Here is a 21,590-nt window from a genome sequence, read left to right as displayed (position 1 = left end):
GACTGTGCAGAGCTTTATATGTTATAAGGAAGACTTTATACTGAATACGAAATGTAATGGGCAACCAGTGAAGACTCTGAAGAACAGGGGTGATGTGGTCATTCTTTTTAGAAAAGGTGACGATCCTAGCAGCGGCATTTTGAACACCCAACCAAATGGGGAAGGAATATTTATTAAGATGCCTTCAGTGGCTAAGATGCTGTTTTCAGTGGGTGCCGTCATTGTATTATTGCCAATCAACTCAATACTCTCAACCAAGCTCTGCCTTATTTTCTCAGCTCTCCAATCACTGCTTAGCCACTTTTGCTATCAGCCATTGCCTCAAGCCTTCAGCTCAGAACTTGAGGCTGTAGCTGCAGTTTAAAGATGCAATGGTATGAGGGATGTGTAAAAGTGAGATCCCATCCATGATAGAGTATGTTAATTTTTACCCATTTTCAAAGTCAAAAACAATTTTTTATAATGTTATTGTCATCAATAAGCTGCAAATTTGGTACTTACAATGCTCTTTTACTGCAGCTATAATGGGCTGTGTCAAAATGTCAAAACATATGTCTACTATAATGCATTGTAAGATGTAAATGGTCTATAAATGCTTTTTATGCCTACCGTGGTGGTATGCTTTAGCCTGGGATGATTTGGTTTATGTTTTTAAGTTTGCTGTGTTTTTTTTCTTTTCTTTGTACATTTCAACTGTCTGTTCATCTTCATTGGGCAAAAGTTGTGCCTGTCGCGAGACATGCTTTAAAGTGAATGGCGTTGTTGATCAGTGAAGTGAAGTGCTGACGGGGTTTATATGTACACAGTCTTGCTATTGTTTTGTATCACCATAGGGCTGAAGTGCTGGAATAGGTAGAATGAATTGGAACAGCCAATAGCATGATGCACTGTAACCCTAGCTGGATTAAGCAGTTAAAGATGATGAATGACTGAATGAATAGCATGATGCTATGATTTATGAAAATTTCATTTACCAAGTTGGCTCACCCATTTTTTTTTTTACATGCCTACCTAAAAACATATTACTATCTACACCACTGAGCTGTGCAGTAAATAGTTGTTGTCTTTCATGAAAATATAGGTTAAAAGTGGGGTTAATTTTTTTTTGTTTGTTATATTTATTGGCATTCAAGTGGTTGTCAATAAAACAAATGCCCAGAAAAAAACTGCCCTAGGCTCTGTTAATGACAGATAAAACAAATGATGAGGACCATCAAAATCCAACTAATAAGACAGGGAAGATTATCTGTTTGTAAATTATGTTGCATGTCCACAGCTCGAGAGCTTTAAACCTAATACCAAAATAACACCAAAACCACCACATTGATGTGTCTTTCCAGCACTGGAGAGGGCTAATGGTGTTGGAGGACATGAATACTGATTCCAAGGTAGCTCCGTATCGGTTAAACAAGAAGCTCTTTTACTTTTTTATTTATACATTCCTACATCATTTATGCCTCTGCAGTCTTCATCAGGCAAAACATCCATGTGGGAAAACAAGTTCATAAGGATAAGAAGTGACATCACAAAGCTATCTGCCTGTCAAATAGGACATATTAAAAAAGCATCCAAAATAGAACAAAATATGAACATATTACCCAGTGTGGTTCCCAGCCTTCCCAGCCTCTAAGCAGCACTTGACGCTTCAGTTTTACAAAGAAGTCTTCCAGGACAATTTTCCACACAAATGTTGGTTGCATTTTCTGCTCCTGATGATCCAAGTAATTCCAAACACATCCAGTGATGCTGAGGTCTGGGGTGGTCAGTCCATTGTTCCATTTCCTTTCTTCGACATCTACACACCCATTTTATCTTTTTCCCCATTCATGAAATTTAGCAAATGAACAGGAATTATGCATTAAAATGTACAGAAGTGTGTTCTCTGTAGAGGATGTGTAACTTATTTTCACTTAGAAAATCAATGAAACATAATTTGGATGTCAGCTAGCCCGTGTTATAGCGCTAGCCAAGAAAATCAGTAATAGAAGCCTAATTATCTAATGCTAAAAAAATGGGCTCTGGGCACATGATGTTATTACATATTTACAAGGGTAACATTAGCTAGCGTCTGTGTTAGCTGTTGCTAGTTGCCTAATTAACAGTGTTGATGTTTGCTTGTGTCATCATTTTATTTATATGCAGCGTTATCCCTTAGCAGTGATGTTTATCAATGTGTTACTCTACTTGTTTTATCCAGGCCTGAAGAGAAGATTTTTGACTGCCCCATAAAATAAATCTACACAAACAAACTCTGGAGTGAATGAAGTAGGGCTGTAGGGGACATACAGCATCTGTGTTTTTCTGTTTATAACAGTATCCATCTATTTCTTCCTACACTTCCCCTTAGTGCTCCAAATGCTCTCAACCTCTTGACCTGCATGTCCTACAGGTGGCAGACTGGAGAGGGCTGCAGGCCTCAGGCATGCTGCACAGAAGATCCCTGGAGCTAGACTGGTTTTGATACAGCATCAAAATGCTGCAGTACGTGTACACAGCTGCTCTTCCACTCTGGGGTTAACACAGAGAATCTGTTTTCAGAAAACACGTTGTTCAGAAAGGTTGTTTTCTGGACCCAGGCCTGCAGCTGCAGTAAGAAAGGTCAATGGCACACATGGAACATCACTCGATTCTGGGACAGTTGTATAGACACAGAAGTATGTCAAATAATGGTCTTTCTGACATATGGTTAAATATACAGTGAAGTATATTCATATATATAAATATAAAATATAAACATTTCATAGGTAGTCTGGATAAAAATCAACAAAGAAAACTGTACAAAAACAAAAACAAACCTAACATATGCTTTAGGTTCAAGACAAATACCTATTGCTTTAACTCCTGAAACCCATAATAATTTAACCCCCTACTGCATGCATTATAGGAGCATGTTCTTCACAGTATTCTTCACATTTCTTGCATAAAAGGGACATAATTTAAAAATTTTAATGATAATATGTGCAGTGGTCTTGTTTGGGTATGTTACTTTGAGGCAACATTGTGCAACAATGGAAAGAAATGATACAGTGCATCTTAAAAGGAACAGGACATGTTTATCTAAATATTTGGAACAGAGTCACTACACAGTTTATTGAGCTTTAAATATTATAAATGCTAAAATATAACAATTCTATTACAGTTTATAGAAAGAAAGTTTACAGATTACATATTTTGTTGATTTTTAAATGAAATAGAAGTAAACGCAACCTCTGCAACAAACAACTGTATAATGACAATTTGTGGGAAATGTTAAATGAAATTTACTTTATATTTGATTAACTCAAAAATAAAAATGGTAAGTGTGGCATATGCAAAAGTTCGGACACCTTACTAAGTACTTAGTAACACCCTTGTTGGCAGATAACATAGCTGGCATATACTTTTTGTAGCCAGCTAGGACTTTGGATTTTTAGAAATTTGGATATTTTCCTGTTGCAGAGGCCAACCTCTTTTCAGTCTAGTTTCTTGACTGACTGTGTCACATTTGTTTCCAGAATTTGCAGACTCCATTTACCTGTGCACTGTTTCCAGTGCCACTGGCTGCAACATAACCCCAAAGCATAATAGATACACTCCCATGCTCAACAGTTTGCAAGGTGTTCTTTTCATCAAATGCTGTTCCTTTTTGTCTCCTAACATACCTTTGGCGATTGTAGCCAAAGAGTTTGATTTTTACTTTATAAGTCCAAAACAGGTGTTTTGTGAATCGATTCAGAATCATCCACGTCCGCATTGCGATGCATCTAAGAATCGATTATTCCACCCACCCCTACTGGTTACGGAATCTCAAAATGCCAAGATACTTCCAGTCAGTGTTATAATAATGTTCACTTTAGATGTTTCAGTTTGTTATGGTCTAGAGACTGTGACATATAACTACTGATTTTAATGCTAGGTAATTACAATATGCATGAAACAGTTCAGCTTAAAGGGAAATTCTGCTGATTTTCTAAATTTCTGCATAATTAAATGGTTAAAATGTAAACAAACTAATTCAGAGTGGTTTGATGTCAAGTGCTTTGTTCAAGAGAAACTTACTGAGTCAGTACTGTTCACAGTGGTCGTGATGGGAACAAGACGTCTGAAGAGATTAATGGCTCTAACAGAAAGATTTTCTCACAGAAAGATATTACATGAAATTGTTGTGCACACACTGCTGATTCCTTAGACATTGACCCTGTTTACACCTGGCCACATGTGTCTTGAGTATCAGGATTAGAAAGTGGTCTGAGATGCATTTGAGCCACATATTACGGCAGTGTAAACGCGTCTGTCTCTCTAAGACACATTCGACTACCAAACCTCATCCCAGTACAACCGAAACTCCCCATGCAGTACATCACTGGGCATGTGATTCATGTTTACGAGAAAGATAATCATGGAGGACGCTCATGGTTGTGGACCAGATAAAACAAAATGCTTAATAGCAATATGGACGGACACCACTGTGCAAAACAAACTGCAGATGAAGAGGCTGAACGGATAAAAAATTGGTAATTTGTTGCCATGTAACGAGCGTATTTGCAGAATCCATCCCACACAGCACAACCTGGAGATGCATTTGACTACATGTGCAAATGCATGTGGCTAAAATCTTAACAGGATACAGTCCAGATGCTAGTTGCATAAAGTGCAAATGGGGTCATAGTTTTACAGTAGTTGAGAGATCAAGTTTTGGCCTAAAACATATTTTTAAAAATCTTTTATTTTTTCAGATTCAGCACTATTTTGCTCTCATCAATATTTCATCTAAAAACTCAGAAGACAAACACATGGAGATCCATCGGTCATTTTGTTGATAAAACGGCAGTATTTGCATTGTAGACCTCACTACCCTATTCCTATCACCACCATTGTAAAGAATTCAGACCATTCTGAAGGACTTTGTGTACATCTCAACAATTTAATTACGTAGACACTTAGAAGACTTCCCCGTTACAGCCTTAAAGGCCGTCCCTGTAGCTGCGGAATAATAAGCCTTAGTATACATTAAGCCTGGGATTTTAAGAGGTTAGCTCTGTTTTAACGCCAACTCTTCCCTTTGGTGAATTTTATTATATTTCACTCTTTTAGTCTGTGCATGTGTCACAAGTTAAGCACTGTTTATAGCTGTAAGTGGCATACTTAAATTTGCATTTTGTGGGCATCGTCTGATCACCTGATTGTCTGCTATGCCTCTGAAGAATAACAGTCATTTAAAGAAGACTGCATTTAAAATAAACTCTCCTTTTTCAAATCAAAGGGTTGAGTGCATTTGCATGACTCTGCTTATCCAAATACTGTTTTCACATGAAAATCAATATACATACATATATATATATATATATATATATATATATATATATATATATATATATAATTATGTAGATATATATTTAATCATACACACACACATATCACATACCTGAAGGATTTTACAGTGTAAGTAATGGACTCCATCACTTCTTCACTACTTTCTATTTAAAGACCACTGACTTAGGTATCAAGTTAAATACGCAAAAGAAATATTTCCATTCGACTACAGTGTTCTAATTATAGATCATTCTTAACTCCAGTGTTCCTTTTCATTTTCTTTGGTTACCATTTTTTTGTGCTTACAGAGAATATGTTGTTTGTGCATCACTGCTGTGCACTTTGCTCCAGCACACCTGAGTGAGGTAATCAGTGCTCTAGAATGACTAGTTTACTGGTTTAGTCTGGTGGGAGCTGGAATATGCTGTAAATAGACTGGACTAGGTCCCTGACATGGCCCTCTGACCTTGTTTAAGTGTTGACTTACAGAAGTCTCTTACTTGCTCATAGTTACTGCTCATAACTGACACACAGAGCTCAATGCTGCCTCCTGCTGGAGGTGCTGAACACACACAGTTTTCCACCTGTTCTCTGTCAGATCTACAAACAGGACACTTAAGGCAACTTTATAGCTTCGAAGAATGTACAGTTACACAGATACGCAGTGTAAAGAGATATCCTGATGTTCATGAATACATAACTGCTGAAGCCAAAGTGGATAAAATAAAACTTTTCTGTATTTCACAGCAGGCTCACTGAACATACTGTATGTCTGATGACTCAAATCAATCACTTTGTGCTGTCATCTGACTAATATGAATATTTGGCTTGGGTGTTGAGTGTTATTACACTTAAACAACTAAGTGTATGGAAGTCCATACATTATAAAATAGATAGAAATCACCAGCAGAAGTTATATGTCTCCATATGTAGATAGTGTTTAACTTTTTATCTGTTGGAAGACACAGCTGGTTTTAGATTAATGGCTGTGTGAAATGAAATATCATTCTCAGTTAAAGGTAAGCTCAGCCAAGGTAAAGAAATCTAGTAGGCTGTGCAAAGTGCACTGGGTCACATTATACTCCGGCTTTGGCTTTCAGCACATATTGATTTTACTCATGTTTTTCCACACAAACAGGAACTCAAAAACTCACCAGGGCAAATGCTTTAATTATCTAACATAGATTTAAAGAAAGACTACACTCTTCAGTTCTGAACTACTGACATCAGGTTTTGGATCCTTCATACATCGGCTAGCAATGACAACTCATTTAATGGATATTACACAGATATTACAGTGTTATGTCATTTTTAACAGGGTAAAAACCTGCAACACTTTTTAAAGCCCTTATACCTAACAGGTCAATAAGATCCATGTTTGCTGGATCTAAAGAAGGCTTGAGTTGTGATCCCATGTTGGTGATTTCCAGTCTCTCCTGTTAGGCCACGGGTGGCCACCAGAGGTGAGTAGAATAGCCTAAATCCATACTCAAATAAAAGTACTGTTTAACGAAATATTGACTCAAACAAGAGAAAAAGGAGCGCTGAGGCCTATGTGTATTTGGAAATACATTTTTTATTTGAGATTTATCTGAGATTGAATAAAGAACAGTAAAGAATAAAGAACAGTTTTCTTCAGTAATTCCCTTCATGTTTATCACACATCATGACATCACAAACAAGAGCACACATAAGAAACGTTCTAGAATACGACAGTTCATTCTCACATTACTGGACTTCACCAAAGCTCAAAAATGTCCTGCTCATGTTTCAAAGGAGTGGCAGGGCAAAAAACTGACTCCTGATGTAGTCAAGCCAAGACATGTTTAGTCCTTGCTTCTTGAGTCTTGTACTGAAGCTACAAGGCTAATGTAGCTAACAAGTAATGAAAGCACATAGACAGCAATTATCATTGCACAAACTCTGCATCTCTAAATCATCATACACCTTACCTCAAACCACGTGGAGCATCTGAGTAATCTCAAATAGACTTGCTTATGACTCTGCACAATGTTATCTAGCACACAGTGCAGATTTTAAGTCAAGTTCATAAATATGATACAGGGGATGCAAACCATTTGCAATGTTTAATTCTCTTAAGATATATGGGCGTTCAACTGGACTAAATACTACTCATTGGCAGTGTTTTTTCCTAAGCGTCTTTAAACACAACAAAAATAGGGCTACTGTAAGAGTTTACACTGCATTGGGCCAGAGTAGGCAGAACAGACACAAGGTCTGTTTGACCTGTTTATACTTTTGATACTTTTACTTTTACAAGTATGACAAATGACTAATGCTTATAATAGTTGTACTCCTGCATCATGGGTTTCATCATCATGCATTTGATGATGAATGTAATATACATACAAATATATATATATATATATATATATATATATATATATATATATATATATATATATATATGCATATATGTATATATATGCATACATACATATATGTATATATATATATATATATACACACACACACACACATACATACGTACACTAACAATTGCGACACCAACACATTACCTCCACATTAGCTTTTATGACATCCCATTGTAAATCCATGTGCAATAATATGGAGTTATTCCCCCCTTTGCAGCTATAACAACTTCCACTCTTCTGGGAAACTTTCGACAAGATTTTGGATTGTGTCTGTGAAAATTTTTGCCCATTCATCCAGAAGAATTGCATTTGTGAAGTTAGACACTGATGTTGGATGAGAGGGCCTGGCTCAGAATCCTGTTCTCCCAAAGGTGTTAGATGAGGTTAAGGTCAGTTCTCTGTGTGGGCCAGTCAAGTTCTTCCACACCAAACTCACCCAGCCATGCCTTTATGGACCTTGCTTTGTGCACTGGGACATAGTAATGCTGGAACAGGCCTTCCCCACAAAGTTGGAAGCTTAGAATTGTCCAAAATGTCTTCGTATGCAGAAGCATTAAGATTTCCCTAGAGGCCTGGGCCAACCCCTGAAACACAACCCCATAGCATTATTCCTCCTACACCAAACCTTACAGTTGGCACCATGCAGTCAGGGAGGTAACATTCTCCTGGCATTCCCTGACCAGTCCATCAGACTGCCAGATACAGAAACATAATTCATCACTCCACAGAATATGTTTCCAGTGCTCCAGAGTCCAGGGTCGGTGTGCTTTACACCACGGGCAGGTCATCCCTAGCCCTGCACTTTTTCCCAGTGGTAAGTCCCAATCCAGTTTAACTAAACCCGCACCCTCCAACACAACACCATACATAAAACACATAAAAACGCATCTCAAACCCTTACTGTCATTTAACAAAAGGGGGAACATGCCTCCCGTGCGCCACTTCTTATGGCCCTTTTTACATGCCTGCTTGCAAGCTCAAATGGGAGCACAGCACGCCACACAACCCCTCCTTTGGGGTCAAACATCCCAGTGCCCCACACTGCTTGAACAAAGTCCTTCAAGTGTGCTGGAAGGTGTCAAAGTCTCACCACAGCAGGGGTTTCAGGATGACCACTGTTCTGGTCAGTGCAAGCACCTGGGAGGGCCACCCCCACTTAGTCCTGGGTGCTTCCAACTCCTCCTCAAGGTGAGACCCTGACGCAACGGCTCCATACAGTCCAGCTTACAGGTCCGGTATGGGGCAAGTCTGCCTCATGAACTACAACAGTCTGCCGCCCCAAGCGAACATGATACACCCCCTTGTCCAGGCACTCTTTTGCCACACAGGCACCCTCCCAGGGTGACTGCAGCTTTGGTCAGGTCATTCCTCACAAGTCATGGCAGTGCACATAGAGCTTCACGTCCAAGTGCCAGCCCGGCAGGTAGAATCTCTGCCGCAGCTGCTTCAGAGTCTTACCCACCCCAAAGTGCCCCACGCCAGCCATGCCTCATAGCGTTGGCTTCTATTTCGCTGCCTTGTCTTCTTTCTTGGCCAGCACAGAGTTCTTTAATCCTCGGCTCGAGTTCTTGTATCTCAATGGCAGATCTCACTGCTGACACCAATGTGGTGCTGCTCGGAGGAACAGTCAGGGGAAGCCATGTTCTGCTTAGAAAAAGGTTCTTTATTCAAAACAAGAAGAATGAAAGGCACATCTGAAATAACTGAAAACGAGGGCAGGTCACTCCTAGCCTTAGCCCAACGGTAAGTTCCAACCCAATTTAACTCAACTCATACCCTCCAACACATAAAACAAATAATAACACATCTCAAACCCATGAACACAACATATGTATATACACCACAAAAAATAAGTGGAAAAAGGCTAATTTGTGTTGATGTAGTATATTTTACTAACACACATATAACACATTTATAGACAATAAAAATTACACAAGCCATGTAAGCGGGATTTCTGTCGATCTGGTAACAGATTTCCTGCAAGCAATCGTCTTGGCTTTCACAGACAGCTCAGCCAATGGGGAGCGGCGTTGTAGCGCTGTGCCGCTGCAGAGAGCGCAGAGAGAGAGAGAGAGCGAGAGAGAGAGAGAGAAAGAGAGAGAGAGTGTGTGTGTGTGTGTGTGAGAGAGAGAGAGTGAGAGACACACACACACACACAGAGAGAGAGAGAAAGAGAGAGAGAGAGAGAGAGAGAGAGAGAGAGAGAGAGAGGTCTGCTGCCTCTCCCTCTGAGAGCTGCTGTGAGTCTCGCGGGGAGGGAGAAGGCAACAGCTGGGATCCATAGCAACCGCGGATAAACATGAGTTATTATATCAGGTAAAGGCTCACAAATTCAGTCTCCAAAATGCTATTTCAGCACTGTCTGAAAGCCCACTTTGATGGGGGGGGTCGTCATGAGCTCTACACAGCTCGCTACAGCCGAGCAGGTCTTAACTTTTTCTAAAGGAGAGTCCTGTTGCATGTTAGACGAGCTGCGGCGTGCCGAGCTAGCGGTAAGGACTAGCGAGCCAGCTAGCCACACCGCTAAGCACAGACACAGAGACGTTAAACAGGCAGCGAGCAGCCCAGAGCGTTTGTATTGGTAGCTATTCAAAACTAACCTTACAGCTAACTGTGTGCGCGGTATTACAGCAGTGGAGGGTGTTCGGGGTGAGAAAGGCTGAAAAAGGGTATATGGAGAGCTAGCTGACACGACTAACCTGGCTCTGTACTGGGACTGTTTTTCCTAGAATAACGGTTAGCTGGCTCCAGGGCCAGTTCTGGATGTTTTGCAACCCAATGTACTGCCTAAAAAATTACACGACGTGGTTGGCTGTTCAGCTGTGAAAATGACCTGAATTCGTTAGAAACGACGTAAACACAGAGCTGAAGTTATCCTTGTTACCTTCATGTATACAAACCCGTCCTTACTGGGTAATTAAACACGTATAGCTATGTAACGCGCTCCCACCAGCGATACAAACACATTTTCGCTGGGAAATGTCGTGTTACTTCAAGCTTATAAGACAGTCCGACGAAAACTGTCTCTCGTTCAGCTGAGCGTGTTTGCGTCATTGTGTAATATGTTTAAGTGACGTCAAATGTGTTGCAGTTACGTCGTGTTTGTCATGTGACGCGCTCATGTCATTACCAAGCTGCTGTATTAATATAATAAACTGTTTAGACAGTTTAGCAGATAGGATGAACATCAGTAGCAACAAGTAGATATTTATCACTGTATTACTCTTAAAGGCAACCTGAAATCAAAACAGACTTTTTTGCCTTGTTGGCTAATTTCTCTGGTCATATCAAACCCAACGCGTCATATCATACCACACCATTTAAAAGACAAAGTTCTTGTTTTCCCATAATCTTCGATCAAAGTGTGGTGACATTTGTCCACCTCAGACATTTTCTGCGTTTTTGATTATGTCACTGTGTGTCAGAGGGGGAAAATAATATTATCCAGTGATATCATATTTTACTCCAACCACCTCCAACATCAATCAAAAACACTCAGCTAGCTCAGAGACCCTGATGCCATGTTTCATTAGGAAGTACGTCACGGTACTGAAAGAAAATGCATGATGATTTCCAGGGACAAAGCGTTTGTATAATTGCGCAAACTGATCCAGCTTTTATTGTTGTAGTCCTGCCTCACTGTTCAGAGTGAGAAACTGCCAACTTGCAGTATCCGTTCTCTTTATGCGTTATACACCACCATGAAGTTGGTTTGCTTCTGTGGTCGTTGTTTCCTGTTGCCCTTCATATCACCTTAACACGACTGTGTCAGTGACCAAAATGAGACACCATTTCTTGAGGCCAGTTGGAGATGGAATGCAGGATAGTTGAGAAGTGATATAAATTGCAGGATGTGGTTTGGATTCGCCTGCTGCTCCTGTTGTTGTGTAATACACAGTTTGAGACTTCAGAGAATGTTTGGCATAGTTTCTGTGTAATTCAGGGGACGATCATGAAAGGCATGTCTGTGGATTCACATTTGGACGTCTGTATCTAATCTAACCCCCGTAAGGGGCTGTGTTGGAGGAGGGGGAGGTGAGAATGTGTATCTTCCATTCTTGACAATCAAGCCGTGTTCCCCCCCAGCTGTGATTGTTTAGAGATGAATGGTGGCATTGCATTCTTCTTAATGGTCCAGTTACTGTTGAATTGCAGAGAGGTCTAAAACAGCACTCACCCTGTTTTAATGTTTATGATTTGGAGTGTGAAGTGCAGTGATTTCCCAAAACAGGAGGTGGGCACAGGATTTTTACTGTTGTAGTGCTATAAAGGTTACACTGTTATATTGTTCCACTTTTTGTGGTCAAAGGGACAATCCATTTATGGTGTGCAATACATGTGAAAGTAATGGTGGGCAGTAGTGCTGAATTATTTGGGGAAAATAACCAATTGTGATTTTTCTAACCAATGTTTGCGATTATTTTCTATATATTGAGGTCCAGACCCTTTACTTTGGCTAAGGAGACTAGAACATTCATTTTTCTGACTTGTCGCTTGAACGCAGAACATAGTTATTTTATCACAACTACAACATTTATCGCAATAACAGTCAAATATTATCATATTGCCCGCCTCTACAGGGGTGTTTGGTTGCTTTTGATTGGCTGACATATTTACAGGCAAACTTAAGACGACAGTGTTAATAATATAGGCTATAAATAAAATTGCAGCCCTTTCGATTTGAAAAACTCTTTCAAACTGCAATTGCAAATTTTGATTCTGAAAACTGTAATCAGTCCTAGTGCCCGAGAATAAAATTACATACTTCAAAAATAATTTGACATATCAGACGTATTGTAAAGTTCTGTTTTTGTGAAGTTTGATAAGTTGGAACAGAAACAATATATCAGCAAAACAGTAGTGCCACATTAAAAAGGGTGAAAAGCTTATGATTTCTTTTTATTCAGTGTTTCACATACTGTGTGATACTTTAGCCGAGTACAGAGGACCGATAAGGCTCTCTTAGACTCCCAGCATTGTGAGGATGTAAACAATACAATGAAACTGTAGAAAGGTACTCCACTTGGTTGCTTCTTCTTAACCTCCTTATAATGAAACATGCAGTGAAGCAGTGAAGTGAAGTGTTTTGAAAGTGCCAGCAAAACCCATATGCTCAAAAGAAGCTTACTGTGAATTTATCATCATACTACTTTACCGCTGTGTGAAAGTGCTGTGGGCGTGTACAGCATCTCGCTGTACCCCTCGTCACATTCTCTGGTGCTTTTTTGTCCAAGAAGGCACAACAGAAGTTGTTTAATTACATTTAATGTTTTCATTGTATGTAATTCAAATGTTGAATTTAAAACATTTTACTCTTCATTGTTGATTTGGCACTTCTTTGCATTATGTCTATTCTAACTTACTAAACACATAAAAATGAAATATCGTGACATGTATTGGCCCTTCATCAAAGTTGTGTAAAAAGGAACGCAGATTTGTCCACCTTTAGTGATGTATATTTACTCTGTGTCTGATTCATGAAACCTTCATCAAAGTAGTGTTAAAAAGAATGCAAATTTGCCCTCGTTTAATAACATACAAGTATTCATCTGTTTGTGGGTTGTTGTGGATGAAGTGGATGAATCACCTTCAGTGCGTGAAATCACGCCCCAGCTTACCAGTGCCACACTTACATATCTTTTACATGAAGCATGCTCTAATTCATGCAGATGTTTCAGTTAGGAGCCATTAAAACGATACCGTTCAGAGGCACATGATCCAGTGGCTGTGCTCGTAGGCGTTGAAGGTTGAGCAGAGCGTGCACTGCTCCTTCTATTGGCCAAACTTTATAGTGTTAAAATTATGACGACTGGAAAGAATAAAATGTTAAATTGCCAATATGTCTTGTTTTTTAAAGATGGTCAGTTTTTAGGATGTGATTGTGTAGTGTGATTATTGTCCTAAAGTTACATGCTTAAACGCTGTGTCTTTGCAGCATGAGATACTTCTGCACTGGCTGTTTTGTAGGTTTTTTGTTTGTTTTTCTGGGTGGTGTCAGTAGTATTAAACAAAAGCACAGTGTAATATGGCTTTAAATGGAACATGGAATAGGATTTGTTTACAACCCCATTTCCAAAAAAGTTGGGACGCTGTGCAGAATGTAAATAAAAATAGAATGTAATGATATACAAATCATGTAAACCATATTTTAAAAAGAAAATACTACAAAGTCAACATTTCAAATGTTGAAACTGAGAAATGATATGGTTTTTGAAAAACAGATGCCCATTTTGAAGTTGATGCCAACAACACGTTCCAAAAAAGTTGGGACACGTTGTGTCATGTTTACCACTGTGTTTCATCACCTCTTCTTTTAACAACACTCTCTAAGCGTTTGGGAACTGAGGAGACTGAGGAGTCTTGTTTGATATAGGATATCAGCTGCTCAACAGTTCAGGGTCTCCTTTGTTGTATTTTTCATTTCATAATGTGCCAGAAGTTTTCAGTGGTGACAGGTCTGGACTGCAGGCAGGCCAGTTTAGCACCTGGACTCTTTTAATACATTTACATCTACAGCATTTTGCAGACACTCTTATCCAGAATGACTTACAAGAAGTGCTTTGTCTATCTAGAGAAAGTATCTTTGCTAGTTACCGATAGGTTAGAGAGAAAGCTGGTCCTGAGCTCAGATACTGCTAGAAACAAGAAGTCACTGCTGATACCTAGAGAAAAAGGAACAGTGCAATACAATACAATGCAATATGTAAGTGCAGTACAATACATTACAATCAATACTTAATTCAGTGCTCATTTAAGTGCTGTATAAAGAGATGTGTCTTCAGTCTGCGTTTGAAGACAGTGAGAGACTCTGCTGTACGGACAGTCAGTGGGAGTTCGTTCCACCACCTGGGTGCCAGCACAGAGAACAGTCTTGATGCTTGTCTTCCGTGTGCCTTGAAGGATGGCGGGTCAAGCCGAGCTGTACTCGAAGCTCGAAGGGCTCGTGGTACAGTTTGAGATTTCACCATTGCCATCAGGTAGGGAGGTCCATTTTTGGCTTTGTAGGCAAGCGTTAGGGTTTTAAATCTGATGTGTGCAGCTACAGGAAGCCAGTGAAGGGAGCACAGCAGTGGGGTGACGTGGCTGAACTTGGGGAGATTGAAGATGAGTCGTGCTGCTGCATTCTGGATGAGTTGCAGAGGCTTGATGGCCTGCATGGGAAGACCAGCCAAGAGCGAGTTGCAGTAGTCAAGCCTTGAGATGACAAGAGACTGCACCAGCACCTGGGTGGCCTCTTGAGTGAGAAAGGGTCGGATCCTCCGGATGTTGTACAGGAGAAATCTGCGTGACCGAGTTAGGTTCGCGATGTGAGGACGTCTTGCCTCTACAGACGGAACAATCAGAGAGTTCTCAACTCACTGTATTTCAACATTTTATATGTTGCCTTTGTACTGTTTTCAGTTGAATATAGGGTTTAAATGGTTTGCACATAATGACATTTTGTTTTTATTTACATTTTGCATATGGGGTTGTATACCAGTGTGCATATAAAATAAGTACATCCACTTTTTTACTGGATTGCCATTTTTCTACTTTTATTGTTATTATTGTAATTGTAGATGATTATTATTTGTGTTTATCAAGCTTTTATTAATAAATCTTTTCAGGTTGTTACTACACTCAAATTTGCACTCCTTCTGGATGAGAGTTTGATTGCATAGATAAGCCAAAGTTTAAATTGATGAATAACAAAACTGTCTGTGAAATTTGCGCTCATTTTACAGATTTGACAGTGTGCAGCTTTGATGAATAAGGGCCGTTTTGTATATTGATAATGCTTGCAAAAATTATGATATTATATTTTTGCCATATTGCCCACTCCAAGTTCACTAATCCTTTGGTTAGAAAGACCAGAACAAGGGCTCTAAAGACCTGAATCTTCAGGCTTTACTGATTAGCAAGAAGGACAGAATGGAGAGAATGTCTGCATCCAAGAGCAGCTGATAGGCAGTAATTATGCTGTAATTGCTGGCCACTTTACTCCTAGGTGGTTGCTTTTGCCCGTTAGATCTGATTAAGCCACTGTTACTGGAAATGCTCCACATGATAAGAGTTTTATGATAGTAGAGATAAAGTTACAGCCATCCGTGGTAATAAATGAACTGCCAAGGGTTCACATACTTTTAGACATTGTTTATTGTGAAAGAGTCAAACAAGGACAATAAATTAAGTGCAGTGTTGTTGCTTAGCTGCTCACAGCAAATGCGCATGTGTGTCTGTGGTTGAAAAAACAGAGAAGCCTTTGTATATTTTGTATGAACTGATCAAGGAACTTCTCATTTACTCAGTTTCTGCCGTCCTGGCATGGTTTTCTACTTTTTCCTTGTCAAGAACTAAGGTTATGGTTGCACTGAAAGAGAATGGGCCTGAACACACTGGAGACTGCTGTTGGAACTTTTTTGCTTTTGCTTTTGTTTTGTTTTGACACCGTTGGCTAATTACTCCCAAATGGCACTGTCTGTAGATGATACAGAAAAGTGACCTTCATACGCAGAGAGGTATGCCCAAAGCTCTGGGTCTCCCAGCAACATTGCGTAGCTCCCTCTGGTGGTTTCCTTGTAGGGAAGTCATCTCTCCTCTGGGTGTTACGCTGGGCACTCTGGAAGAGAGCATGAGTGGAATCAATGCTATTAAACATTTGACTAATGATGAGCTAATGATTTGTAAAACAACAAAGGCACTCTGAAGCTTATCTGTGAATCTTACTCTGCCTTCTATTTGACCATCATGCAGCTGATGTAAGATTGTGTGACAGCTGAATAAAGATTATGTTGCTGTTGAATTGGCTCTACAGCTGAATGAAGACTGTGTTGTTGATGGTTCAAGATTCAAGATTGGTTTATTGTCATATGTGTTCAGAATGCTGGGCACTCTGAGATATAGTGAAATTCCTATACTACAGCATGATGCTCCTACATATAAAATATAAATAGATATTGAAGTAAACAGAGGGTAATAGTGAAAGGAGATATTGCACCTTATATTTGCTGTCTGTATCTGTCACAAAATCTTTATTTATCAGGCCCTATTTGATGGTGTACTGGATCTATATCTGAATGAGCAGAGTGGTGTTTATGTGATGATTGCACTGTATTTTAGCTCTGCTGCTGCTTTGGCTGACGCTGGGAGTGATTGAGAATATCCAGACACACACAAACTCACATTTTGTTTTTGTGCCTGTAAGTCTAAACTAGGACAACTTATGAGTTCTAGAAAGCAAAGGTAAAGTTTCATTGCTGCTCTTCACTTAGATAAGACAGATATAGTCGGTTATGGAGGCTGTTTACTTACATGAAACAGGAAAGAGCAGACTTGTAAACAGAAGTTTCTTTTGGTTTGAGCGAGATTGTTTTACACTCATAGTTTCAGACCAAAGGCTTTTTGCTCAGCAGTGGCCTGGGTGTTCAAAGGATGTTTGAGCAGTGGGGTTGCCATAGCAACTGCCTGTGCTCAGGGCTTACCTGCAGCTGGCAGCCGCAGGAAAGAGAGGAGGAGGAAAGAGACCTGAGTACAGGTGGAGCTGCCTCACCCAGCCTCACGCACTCACTCGCTCACTCCCACACACGCCATGGACTCTATGAAGACTCCCTCACAGCCCGTCTACAGCCGCTGGTCTTACAGGTACAGACAATTAGTACTCAGAGTGCCTTACAGAGTGCTGCAGTGGAGCCGGATGGTTTAGGAGCTCACAGGGATTATGTGCCACTGCTACACTGCAGGCTTTGTGTACACATCATCAGTTACTTGGCTGTTTGGCTGGTTTACTTGCATTACGAGAAGACATTAGCTCTCAGCTGTTTGGTGTGTTATAACTAGGTGTCAGATGTCTACTGTTGTCTGGACTCCGATTGCTTGAGTTTGTATGAGTATGGTATTTTAGTTGCTATAGCTTCCAGCTTAGTCTTTTGTGTGTGTGTGTGTGTGTGCGGTAAAATGTATGTACACTTCTAGACAACAAAACAATACTATGGCATAGGCATGGGCAGTATGACGATATTTACGTTACAGGACGTTACTGTGATGAGTTATGTCACTCTAAGCTTTCCTGTGCATATTGTGAATATTTTCAGTACTTAAAGAACACTGACTAACTGTATCTTTCATTATGAAGAAAGCATTATTAGTTCTGTTTCATTTGATTTAGTGCTGGCTGTATGTGAAAAATCATTGTTCGAAATCATTGTATTCATATTTTGCGATAGTATATGTGATGGATGTGTGGCACTAGTGGGGCTTTTGTTCGGTTTCAAACTATAAAATCTCATAAAAACTAAATATCATGATGCATTTTTTACTTTTATTTTATGAACCCTCAGTTTACTGGACACAGATTAGGCCTAGTCTAAGACTAGATTGTAACGTTTATTGTGATTTACCTTGAAAAGCGGTTTTATTGAAGGATTAAGCTTAATCTGCACTCTTAGAAAATGGTTCTTCAAGGGTTCTTTAACAAAGGTTATAATATATGTGGAACCATGAACACTCAAAAAACCGTAAAAGATTAAGTGGTTCTTCTTTATGGAATAACCAGCTCTATATACTATCAGTACTATATAAAAACCCTTTTAGTAGGTCTGGGAAGAGTGTAGGTTTAATGACTAACCTGAGCTGTACCACCAGACCAAATGTATTATTCTGAGTTGAGTGGGAAGCTGTACCAAAACAGAGTGACTGTTCCAAAGAAGCATGAATACTAAAACCATTGGGTGGTTTACTTTATGACTGCTGTCTCTGTTTAGCAGTTTGTTACAGGCAGTGTGAGGCAGTGTGTTTTTCCATTATTCTGGTGGAGGAGCTTTTAAGTGCTATCTGCAATCCCTCCATTTTATATCTCAGTGTCATATACTTCAGAAGCTTGACCACACTTTTATTCCATTTCATCTTTTTAGTATTTTCACATCTCTCTTCTCCTCTGCTTTCCTCTCCTCTCCTCTGCTTTCCTCTGCTCTCCTCTGCTTTCCTCTCCTTTACTCTAGTTTCCTCTCACTACTATTATCAGTCCTAAAATCAGGGGTTCTTTTAATAGAAACAGTTCCTGGATCAGTTTGTATTATGCTGATCACCTCTGCTCAGAGGAAGAGAAGTAGTTTTCTTCTGACAGAATACAATTTATTCTGAGTACAACTGAGTGTGTGCATTTGTGATGGTGGAACATTAATGTGGAAGATACTGTGACATGAAATACAGAGACTTCTCTGTGTACCGTGACAGTCAAATGTAAAATAACTGGAGGTTGTTGAATCTTCCATTGAGTGAGTGAAGCATGGGTAGTATGTGGTAGGATTTTTCGGACCAGTGTTGTGACTGGAATTTAAAGGAACACTATGGATGTTCTTTTGTTCAATTAAAGTGAAGCAGCATTACTGAGTCCCCCTAATCTTATGTAGTGTGGCTTTAAATTGTGCTTTTTTACTATAAATTATAGTCCAGTTGGGATAAATTTAAAGCCATTAAATTAAAGTGCTGAAACTTAAGGTCTAAATGTCAATTTACAGTTATAAATTTTTTTCTCGCTTTTTGCCTGCTTGTTTGGTCAAAAAGGCCAGCATTGGCCCAGTCATTTCAAATGCAAATATCACACAATCAGTGTAGCCTATTGAATTTCACTTAATAAACAACAACAAAAAAAATCAATAAATAATATTCCCAAAATGTTCTGTTTGTAGCCATTTATCCATGATGCATGAATTACATACGATCAAAAACAAAAATGTTGGGCATTGATTTGCATTGAAAACTTAAACGTATTGAGCTAGCTATGTTGGTCATGCCTTTTTTCAGACTCAACTGTAAAATTTTGGTATTTTTGATGTTTTATTTTTGCAAATAATTAGCACAACATTATGTTTTGTCGTACTTAAAGTTATTGGTTTGTTTAAATGTCTATATATTGTAATGAAGATTTGCACTTAAAAAATTAACAAAACTAGCTGCCAGCGGCCCCCAGCAGTACCACCACAGCCCACTGAGGTGCCCTGGCCCTCAGGTTGACTGTCTAACTTACCTACAGGCAGTTCACAAGCTCTGTGTAATTAGGAAAAAAATCCTCACTTAAAACTTGTAGCCTGTGTATAAAATTGGAGCTCTTGCGCTATGAAAATTGTGCTTTTTTAAACAGTGATTTTGATATAAGTCTTCGATATAGGTCTTTCAGCCCTAGTGTGTAGGTGAGTGGGTGTGAAGGTAGTCTTGTATTTGAGATGTTTGTGTCTGTTAGAGCTAGAGGACGGAGGTTGGTGTGTTGACGGAGGTATCTATGGTTACGGAGTAGGTGTCACTTCGGCAAGACTGTGTGTCCTGTCACCTTGCCCGTGTCAGACACACACAATGAAACATTTATACAGCGGAGACGTAAGTCAGAGCTCACTAGCTGTGTTGTTTTAAAGGAGGATGAGTCGCATCTCAAGGAGCAGCATGTTGTACTCTTTGCAGAAGTCAGAGAGGTAAAGGAGGTTCTCAGAAGTGAAGTCAGATACTCACCACAGCTTCCACATGACTAACTAACTTCCTGTACTTTTGTGTTTCTCCATTTTGTGTTCTGTTACCACCTTGGGAACGAAGACCCTCCAGCTCGGCCAGCTTCTCCTCCACCGCCACAGCCAGGTGAGATAGATAGACAACTCTCCACCACACCCAGCTCGCCTGTACACACCTGTTTGAGTACTGTGCATCCTACAGAAGGGCAGGGATGGACAATCAGGATGCATTTCCTCAAAAATGTTCTATTTAAAAAGAGGAAACATCTGCATTTTCTTAATAATACAGTAGTTCTTTGTCAACTGAATGATCACTGTGTAGCCACTTATTGGACTAATAAAACAATTTAACTACTACACAGATTCACACATTGATTTGCATATAAATTTGTATGCTTGTAAAAGGTCACACTGATAGGATATATTATGTATGGTTTTTGTAATCCAGGTTTTAAGGAATATATAGTCATGTGCAAAGGTTTGAACACCCCTGGTCAAATGAAACGTTTTGTTGATTTGCTAAGTAAAAACTAGTTAACACATCCTCTACAGAGAACAAACTTAAATTTTAAGTATTGCGTTTTTTTTTTTTCTGCAAATTTCAGTGTACAGTTTATATGTATCTGCAGATTTTACTTATTGGAAAAAATGTAACATATAAAATGTGCCGTAACTATTGCACAAGCTGTATTTTATGTTTTTTTTTTTTTTGCAATATGTTAAATTCAGCTATTATACGGTAATTGTGCATTAAAATGTGTTAGAAGTATGTTCTCTGTAGAGGATGAGTTAACTTAAAAAATAAACAAAACATATAATTTGACCAGAGGCACCCAAACAGCTTTAGTTATTTTAACGGCTTTAGTTTTTTTGACAGTAGCTAAGTTGATGTTTAATTAACCACTAGCTAATGTATTATAGCAGAATTTACTCTTTTGCTGAGATTTAGGATTTGCTGACATTTTCCTCATCACACTTAAAATGAATACCGTCATTTATTGTTAGGCAGATAAGCACTCTTGATTCTTCTTGTAATAAAGTTAGATAATAAATAAATGTAGTGAAGCTTGTCAAAAATGTTTTAATATATTTTTACTTTGAGGTATTTAGTTTGAGTTGTATCATCACAGCCGTGATGTTATTTGCGATAACACACAACCTCGAGTGTTCTATTGTTTTTATACAACGGTTGAATAAATAAAGTAATAAATAAATAAACTGGACCGTGAACGCAGCATTTAATATGTTTTAATGTTCGCAATTTCTTCCGCCAGGTTAGTTCCTGAACAAGCAGCTTGTAATGAGTCAGAGTAACGAGCTCTGCTCACTCGCTGCACAGCCAGCAGTTTGTCCTCCAGCTCCACACAGACAAACTGACAGTTTGGGAATTTAGTGTAGTCTCATCTTCAGGGTCTGACCAAATCGG

The 21,590-nt window shown here is 39.3% G+C and overlaps 1 protein-coding gene across 3 annotated transcripts in view; it reads left to right on the top strand.

The window, feature by feature from the left end:
- The first annotated feature begins 9,839 nt into the window (after positions 1 to 9,839).
- zmp:0000000711 (tubby-related protein 3) overlaps positions 9,840 to 21,590 on the top strand; it is a 38,178-nt gene continuing 26,427 nt past the window's right edge. For 2 of the 3 annotated variants that reach the window (XM_036576638.1, XM_036576637.1), the window contains exons 1-2: positions 19,860 to 20,131; positions 20,250 to 20,291. In XM_036576638.1, the coding sequence (XP_036432531.1) occupies positions 20,079 to 20,131; positions 20,250 to 20,291 (95 nt within the window). In that variant the 5' untranslated portion in view covers positions 19,860 to 20,078. Of the gene's footprint in view, positions 10,005 to 19,859; positions 20,132 to 20,249; positions 20,292 to 21,590 lie in introns of those variants that run through there. The other variant, XM_036576639.1, reaches the window with a different exon arrangement.

The sequence above is a fragment of the Colossoma macropomum genome, unplaced genomic scaffold, assembly GCF_904425465.1.
Source record: "Colossoma macropomum unplaced genomic scaffold, Colossoma_macropomum, whole genome shotgun sequence".
In the NCBI taxonomy this organism is placed as follows: Eukaryota; Metazoa; Chordata; class Actinopteri; order Characiformes; family Serrasalmidae; genus Colossoma; species Colossoma macropomum.
Note: the sequence above shows the minus strand (reverse complement) of the source record. Positions and strands in the feature narration are given on the sequence as shown.